The 9,308-nt window shown below is 46.2% G+C and overlaps 1 protein-coding gene across 1 annotated transcript; it reads left to right on the plus strand.

Moving 5' to 3' along the window:
• Positions 1 to 482: 482 nt before the first annotated feature.
• On the plus strand, positions 483 to 8,272 carry LOC120505961 (bromodomain-containing protein 2-like; the record flags this gene model as incomplete). Its single annotated transcript, XM_039716978.1, has 3 exons — positions 483 to 527; positions 3,798 to 4,169; positions 8,041 to 8,272. Coding segments are annotated over exons 1-3 (649 nt in total), but the record flags the coding sequence as incomplete, so codon positions are not given.
• Positions 8,273 to 9,308: the final 1,036 nt, after the last annotated feature.

Raw genomic sequence — 9,308 nt, forward strand, 5'->3', positions numbered from 1 at the left:
TTTTAACCGCGTTTTTTGCCTCAATTTCCTGTTTTTTGTAGGAATTTCTTCGCGAAACCCCACAGGATTAACTTTTAACCCTTCATTTACCATTTTTTTTTTTGGGGGATTTTGGGTGTTTTGTCTTTGATGCTGCTCCATCTCAGCCTAAATTTTGTCCCTCTCGGGCACAGGTGTCAGTTTGAAAATTCTCTGTTTTGGCCTGGGATTACCTTTAGGCTGAGCCTAAAAGTGGTTTAAACCTGATCCTGAAAGGGATTTAAATCTGCTCCTGAAAGGGATTTAAATTTGGTCCTAAAAGTGATTTAAAGCTGATCCTAAAAGGGATTTAAATTTGGTCCTAAAAGTGATTTAAAGCTGAGCCTGAAAGGGATTTAAAGCTGAGCCTAAAAGGGTTTCAAAGGTGATCCTGAAAGTGATTTGAACCTGATCCTAAACTGGTTTAAAGCTGAGCCTAAAAGTGACTTAAATCTGGTTCTAAAATGAGTTCCTGCCAGCCCGTGGACGCCGTTAAGCTCGGCTTACCGGTAAAATTTTGGGGGGTTTTGGGGTTTTTTTGGAGTTTTGGGTGTTTGGATTTGTCTTTGATGCTGCTCCACCTCAGCTCAAGTTTTGTCCCTCTCAGGCACAGGTGTCAACATTGAAGTTCTGTGTTTAGGCTTGAGATTAACTTTAGGCTGAGCCTAGAAGCGATTTAAAGTTGAGCCTAAAAGGGATTTAAAGCTGATCCTAAAAGGGATTTCAAGCTGATCCTAAAAGGGTTTTAAATTTGGTCCTGAAGGTGGTTTAAAACTGATCCTTAAAGGGATTTAAAGCTGATCCTAAAGTGATTTAGAGCTGCGCCTAAAACTGGTTTAGAGTTGATCCTTAAAGTGTTTTAGAGCTGATCCTAAGAGTGATTTAAAGCTGATCCTAAAAGTGTTTCAAAGCTGAGCCTAAAAGGGATTTAAACCTCATCCTGAAAGTGATTTAAGGCTGATCTTAAAGGGATTTAAAGCTGAGCCTAAAAGTGATTTAAAGCTGCTCCTAAAATGAGTTCCTGCCAGCCCATGGACGCCGTTAAGCTCGGCTTACCGGTAAAAATTTGGGGGGTTTTGGGGTTTATTTGGGGATTTTGGGTGTTGGGTTTTGTCTTTGATGCTGCTCCACCTCAGCCTAAATTTTGTCCCTCTCGGGCACAGGTGTCAGTTTGAAAATTCTCTGTTTTGGCCTGGGATTACCTTTAGGCTGAGCCTAAAAGTGGTTTAAACCTGATCCTGAAAGGGATTTAAATCTGCTCCTGAAAGGGATTTAAATTTGGTCCTAAAAGTGATTTAAAGCTGATCCTAAAAGGGATTTAAATTTGGTCCTAAAACTGGTTTAAACTTGATCCTTAAAGTGTTTTAGAGCTGATCCTAAGAGTGATTTAAAGCTGATCCTAAAAGTGTTTCAAAGCTGAGCCTAAAAGGGATTTAAACCTCATCCTGAAAGTGATTTAAGGCTGATCTTAAAGGGATTTAAAGCTGAGCCTAAAAGTGATTTAAAGCTGCTCCTAAAATGAGTTCCTGCCAGCCCATGGACGCCGTTAAGCTCGGCTTACCGGTAAAAATTTGGGGGGTTTTGGGGTTTATTTGGGGATTTTGGGTGTTGGGTTTTGTCTTTGATGCTGCTCCACCTCAGCCTAAATTTTGTCCCTCTCGGGCACAGGTGTCAGTTTGAAAATTCTCTGTTTTGGCCTGGGATTACCTTTAGGCGGAATTTTTGGTAAAAAAATGGGGATTTTAGGGCGAAAAATGTGAATTTTTAAGGAAAAAATGTGAATTTTGAGGGGGGAAAACCCCAAATTTAGGATAAAAAATCTGAAATGGAGGATAAAGAATGTGATTTTGGGGTGAAAAATGTGAATTTTGGTAAAAATAGGTAAAATTCGACAAAAAAAGAGTGAATTTTGAAAAAAACCCCCAAATTTTGGGTTAAAAGGCACTAAAATAGGGGTGAAGGAGCTGCTGCTGCCCCTGGCCAAGAACAGGCACAAGAAAGGGGCTGCCCGCGCCGCAGGGCAGGAATTTGGGGCGAAAAAATGCAATTTGGGGAAAAAACATGAAAATTTGGTGAAAAAAGGTCAATTTTTAGGGAAAAATGGGAATTTTAGGGGAAAAAATGTGAATTTTTAAGCAAAAAATGTGAATATTAGGGACAAAACCTCCCAAATTTAGGATAAAAATCTGAATTTTGGGGTGAAAAATGTGAATTTTGGTAAAAATAGCTGAAATTTGGGGAAAAATGTAAATTTGGGGGGAAAAATTGCAAATTTGGGGTTAAAATACAGCAGGATTTGGGGTGAAGGAGCTGCTGCTGCCCCTGGCCAAGAACAGCCACAAGAAAGGGGCTGCCCGCGCCGCAGGTCAGAAATTTGGGGCAAAAAACTGCAATTTTGGGAAAAAACCGCGAAAATTTGGTGAAAAAAGGACAATTTTTGGGGAAAAAATGGGAATTTTAGGGGAAAAAAGGCTCAAATTTAGCATAAAAAAATCTGAAATTGAGGAGAAAGAATCTGATTTTGGGGTGAAAAATACAAATCTTTTTATGTCTCCAAATCCCTTTTCCCAGGATTTTTATGTGCCTAAATCCCTTTTCCCAGACTTTTTGTGTCCCCAAATCCCTTTTCCCAGGATTTTTATGTGCCTAAATCCCTTTTCCCACCTTTTTTATGTCCTTTAGGACGTCCCAAATCCCTTTTCCCAGGATTTTTATGTTCCCAAATCCCTTTTCCCAGACTTTTTGTGGCCCCAAATCCCTTTTCCCAGGATTTTTATGTTCCCAAATCCCCTTTCCCAGGATTTTTGTGTCCTTTAGGGATCCCAAATCCCTTTTCCCAGGATTTCTGTGTCCTTTAGAGATTCCGCATCCCTTTCCCAGGTTTCTTGTGTTTCCCAACCCATTTTTCCAGGTTTTTTGTGTCTCCAAATCCCTTTTTCCTGGGATTTCTGTGTTCTTTAGAGTTCCCAAATCCCTTTTCCCAGGTTTTTTGTGTCCCCAAATCCCTTTTCCCAGGTTTTTTGTGTCCCCAAATCCCTTTGCCCAGGATTTTTATGTCCCCAAATCCCTTTTCTCAGGATTTTTGTGTCCTATTAGGGACCCCAAATCTTTCAGGGGTTTTGGGGGGGATTTGGGGATTTTGGGGGATTTTGGGGGGGTTTGGGGTGGGATTTTGGAGAGTTTGGGGTTTGGATTTGGGGATTTTAGGGGGAATTTGGGGGGTTTTTGGGATTGGGATTGGGGACTTTCGGGGTTTGGGATTGGGGGATTTTGAGGGAACTTGGGGAATTTTGAGATGGTGGGAATTTGTCTCCTAAAATTGGACTTTGCCTCTTGGAATGGGATTTTGGGTCCTAAAATGGGATTTTTGGCTCTTGGAACGGAATTTTGGGACACTGGAATTGGATTTTGGCTCTTGGGATGGAATTTTGGCTCCAAAAATTGGATTTTTGGGTGCTAAAATGGAAATTTTTACCGTGGAATGGGATTTTGGTTCCTAGAATGGAATTTTGGGTCCTAAAATTGGATTTTTGGCTCTTGGGATGGAAGTTTAGCTCCTAAAATGGGATTTTTGGTTCCTAAAATGGGATTTCGGGTCCTAAAATTGGATTTTTGGCTCTTGGAATGGAATTTTGGGTCCTAAAATGGAATTTTTGGCTCCTAAAATGGGATTTTCGTCCCCTAAAATGGGATTTTTGGCTCCTAAAATGGGATTTTGTCCCCTAAAATTGGATTTTTATCTCCTCAAATTGGATTTTTGGCCTTTCCCCACCCCCCAGAAAAAAGGCGTCAAGCGGAAAGCCGACACCACCACGCCCACCACCACGGCCATCATCGCCACGAGCGGCGGCGAGTCCTCCCCTTCCATCGGCGACACCCCCAAAGCCGCCAAGATCCCGGCGCGCCGCGAGAGCGGCCGGCCCATCAAACCGCCCCGCAAGGACCTCCCCGACTCGCAGCAGCACCAGACGTCCAAGAAAGGGAAACTTTCCGAGCAGCTCAAGTACTGCAACGGCATCCTGAAGGAGCTGCTGTCCAAAAAGCACGCCGCCTACGCCTGGCCCTTCTACAAACCCGTCGACGCGTCGGCGCTGGGGCTGCACGACTACCACGAGATCATCAAGCATCCCATGGATCTCAGCACCATCAAGGTCAGGGTCTGGGGGACTTTTTGGGAATTTTTGGAGTTTTTTTGAGAAATTTTGGAGTTTTTTTGAGTTTTTTGAGGTTTTTTGGAGGAATTTTTTGAGTTTCTTGGGGTTTCGTCAAATTCTTGGGTTCAAGAGAGTTGTTGACTCTTCCATGACCTTGTTGACTCTTCCTTGACCCCATTGACCATTTCATGACCTCTTTGACTCTTCCATGACCCAGTTGACTCTTCCATGACTCCATTGACCATTCATGACTTTGTTGACCCTTCCATGACTTCATTGACCCTTCCTTGACCTCGTTGACCGTTCCATGACTCCATTGACTCTTCCATGACCCAGTTGACTCTTCCATGACCTTGTTGACCCTTCCATGACTCCATTGACTCTTCCATGGCCCAGTTGACTCTTCCATGACTCCATTGACTCTTCCATGGCCCAGTTGACTCTTCCATGACTCCATTGACTCTTCCATGGCCCAGTTGACTCTTCCATGACTCCATTGACTCTTCCATGGCCCAGTTGACTCTTCCATGACTCCATTGACTCTTCCATGGCCCAGTTGACTCTTCCATGACCCCGTAACTCCACGACTACCACGAGATCATCAAGCATCCCATGGATCTCAGCACCATCAAGGTCAGGGTCTTGGGATTTTTTGGAGAAATTTTGGGGATTTTTTGGAGATTTTTTTGCATTTTTTTGAGAAATTTTGGGATTTTTTGGAGGATTTTTTGGAGTTTCTTGGAGTTTCATCAAATTCTTGGGTTCAAGAGAGTGGTTGACTCTTCCTTGACCCCATTGACTCTTCTGTGACCCATTGACGCTTCCATGACTCCATTGACCCTTCCATGATTCCGTTGACCATTCCATGACTTTATTGACTCTTCCATGACCCCGTTGGCCTTTCCATGACCCCGTTGACCCTTCCATGACCTCATTGACCCCTCGTGATCTCATTGACCATTCCGTGACCCCATTGACCATTCCATTCTTCCATTGACTCTTCCTTGACCCCATTGACTCTTCCATGACTCCATTGACCATTCCATGCCCCCGTTGACCTTTCCATGACCCCACTGACTCTTCTTTGACCCCATTGACCCTTCCACGCCCCCGCTGACTCTTCCATGACCCTTCCATGACTCCACTGACCATTCCATGACCTCATTGACCCTTCCATGACCCCGTTAAACCTTCCATGACCCCGTTGACCCTTCCATGACCCCGATGACCCTTCCATGCCCCCATTGACCCGTTCCATGACTCCATTGACCTTTCCATGACCCCATTGACCCTTCCATGACCTCATTGACTCTTCCATGACCCCATTGACCCTTCCATGACTCCATTGACCATTCCATGACCCCATTGACCCTTCCATGACCCCGTTGACTCTTCCATGACCCCATTGACCATTCCATGACTTCGTTGACCCTTCCATGACCCCGTTGACCATTCCATGACTGCATTGACCTTTCCATGACCCCATTGACCCTTCCATGACCCCGTTGACTCTTCCATGACCCCATTGACCATTCCATGACTTCGTTGACCCTTCCATGACCCCGTTGACCATTCCATGACTGCATTGACCTTTCCATGACCCCATTGACCCTTCCATGACCCCGTTGACTCTTCCATGACCCCATTGACCATTCCATGACTTCGTTGACCCTTCCATGACCCCGTTGACCATTCCATGACTGCATTGACCTTTCCATGACCCCATTGACCCTTCCATGACCCCGTTGACTCTTCCATGACCCCATTGACCATTCCATGACTTCGTTGACCCTTCCATGACCCCGTTGACCATTCCATGACTGCATTGACCTTTCCATGACCCCATTGACCCTTCCATGACCCCGTTGACTCTTCCATGACCCCATTGACCATTCCATGACTTCGTTGACCCTTCCATGACCCCGTTGACCATTCCATGACTGCATTGACCTTTCCATGACCCCATTGACCCTTCCATGACCCCGTTGACTCTTCCATGACCCCATTGACCATTCCATGACTTCGTTGACCCTTCCATGACCCCGTTGACCATTCCATGACTGCATTGACCTTTCCATGACCCCATTGACCCTTCCATGACCCCGTTGACTCTTCCATGACCCCATTGACCATTCCATGACTTCGTTGACCCTTCCATGACCCCGTTGACCATTCCATGACTGCATTGACCTTTCCATGACCCCATTGACCCTTCCATGACCCCGTTGACTCTTCCATGACCCCATTGACCATTCCATGACTTCGTTGACCCTTCCATGACCCCGTTGACCATTCCATGACTGCATTGACCTTTCCATGACCCCATTGACCCTTCCATGACCCCGTTGACTCTTCCATGACCCCATTGACCATTCCATGACTTCGTTGACCCTTCCATGACCCCGTTGACCATTCCATGACCTTCCATGATCCCGTTGATCATTCCATGACCCCATTGACCCTTCCATTCTTCCATTGACTCTTCCTTGACCCCATTGACCCTTCCACGCCCCCGCTGACTCTTCCATGACCCTTCCATGACTCCACTGACCATTCCATGACCTCATTGACCCTTCCATGACCCCGTTAAACCTTCCATGACCCCGTTGACCCTTCCATGACCCCGATGACCCTTCCATGCCCCCATTGACCCGTTCCATGACTCCATTGACCTTTCCATGACCCCATTGACCCTTCCATGACCTCATTGACTCTTCCATGACCCCATTGACCCTTCCATGACTCCATTGACCATTCCATGACCCCATTGACCCTTCCATGACCGCATTGACCTTTCCATGACCTCATTGACTCTTCCATGACTCCATTGACCATTCCTGAACCTGTTGACCTTTCCATGACCCCGTTGACCTTTCCATGACCATTCCATGACGTCATTGGCCCCTCGTGACCTCGTTGACCATTCCATGACCCCGTTGACCCTTCCACGTCCCCATTGACCTTTCCATGACCCCCTTGACCCTTCCATGACCCCCTTGACCCTTCCATGACCCTGTTGACCTTTGCATGACCCCATTGACCCTTCCATGACCCTTCCATGACTCCATTGACCATTCATGACCCCGTTGACCCTTCCATGACCCCGATGACCCTTCCATGCCCCCATTGACCCGTTCCATGACTCCATTGACCTTTCCATGACCCCATTGACCCTTCCATGACCTCATTGACTCTTCCATGACCCCATTGACCCTTCCATGACTCCATTGACCATTCCATGACCCCATTGACCCTTCCATGACCGCATTGACCTTTCCATGACCTCATTGACTCTTCCATGACTCCATTGACCATTCCTGAACCTGTTGACCTTTCCATGACCCCGTTGACCTTTCCATGACCATTCCATGACGTCATTGGCCCCTCGTGACCTCGTTGACCATTCCATGACCCCGTTGACCCTTCCACGTCCCCATTGACCTTTCCATGACCCCCTTGACCCTTCCATGACCCCCTTGACCCTTCCATGACCCTGTTGACCTTTGCATGACCCCATTGACCCTTCCATGACCCTTCCATGACTCCATTGACCATTCATGACCCCGTTGACCCTTCCATGACCCCGTTGACCATTCCATGACTGCATTGACCTTTCCATGACCCCATTGACCCTTCCATGACCCCGTTGACTCTTCCATGACCCCATTGACCATTCCATGACTTCGTTGACCCTTCCATGACCCCGTTGACCATTCCATGACCTTCCATGATCCCGTTGATCATTCCATGACCCCATTGACCCTTCCATTCTTCCATTGACTCTTCCTTGACCCCATTGACCCTTCCACGCCCCCGCTGACCTCTCCACGCCCCCGCTGACCCCTCCTCCGCTCTCGCTTCCCGGCAGCGGAAGATGGAGAACCGGGAGTACCGCGACGCGCAGGAGTTCGCCGCCGACGTGCGGTTGATGTTCTCCAACTGCTACAAGTACAACCCGCCCGACCACGACGTGGTGGCCATGGCCAGGAAGCTCCAGGTGACCGGAGTGCCCCAAAAACGGGAAAGTTGGGAATTCTGCACCGGGGTTTGGGGGTTTTTGGTCAAAATTTGGGCGTTTTGCCATGGCCAGGAAGCTCCAGGTGACCGGAATGCCCGAAAACGGGAAAATTGGGAATTCTGCACCGGGATTTGGGGGTTTCCAGCGGAATTTGGGGGTTTTTGGTCAAAATTTGGGGGGTTTTGGGCAAAATTTGGGGATTCTAAGTTAAAATTTGGGGTTTTTTGGCCGAAATTTGGGGATTTTTGTTCGGGATTTGGGGATTTTTGTTCAGGATTTGGGGATTCGCACTTGGAATTTGGGAATTGTTGATTGGGATTTGGGGATTCGCACTTGGAATTTGGGGATTTTTGATTGGAATTTGGGAATTTTCGATGGGATTTGGGGATTTTTGGTCAAAATTTGGGGATTCTTGGTCAAAGTTCGGGGATTTTTGGTCGAAATTTGTGAATTCTCGCTTGGAATTTGGGGATTTTTCATCAGAATTTGGGGTTTTTATTCAGAAGTTGGGGATTTTCTGTCGGAATTTGGGAATTTTTTGATTGGAATTTGACGGTTTTTGATGGGAATTTGGGAATTTTTGGCCAAAATTGGGGGATTCTTGTTCGGAATTTGGGGATTCTTCGTCAAAATTTGGGGATTGTCGATCGGAATTTGGGGATTTTCGGTCAAAATTTGGGGATTGTCAATCGGAATTTGGGGATTTTCCATCAGAATTTGGGGATGTTTGGTCAAAATTTGGGAATTGTCGTTGAGAATTTGGGGATTTTTGATTGGAATTTGGGAATTGTCAATTGGGATCTGGGGATTTTTGATGGGAATTTGGGGATTTTTGATCAGAATTTGGAGATTCTCATTTGGATTTGGGGATTCTTGCTCAGAATTTGGGGATTTTTGGCCAGAATTTGGGGATTTTTGGCCAAAATTTGGGGATTTTTGCTCAGAATTTGGGGATTTTCTGTCGGAATTTGGGGGTTTATTGATCAGAATTTGGGAATTCTTGGTCAAAATTTGGGGATTTTTGATCGGAATTTGGGAATTTTCTGTCAGAATTGGGGATTCTCATTTGAATTTGGGGATTTTCCATTGGAATTTGAGGATTTTAGATGAGATTTTGG

The sequence above is a fragment of the Passer montanus genome, unplaced genomic scaffold (assembly GCF_014805655.1).
Source record: "Passer montanus isolate IOZ18808 unplaced genomic scaffold, ASM1480565v1 scaffold1015, whole genome shotgun sequence".
NCBI classification, from domain to species: Eukaryota; Metazoa; Chordata; class Aves; order Passeriformes; family Passeridae; genus Passer; species Passer montanus.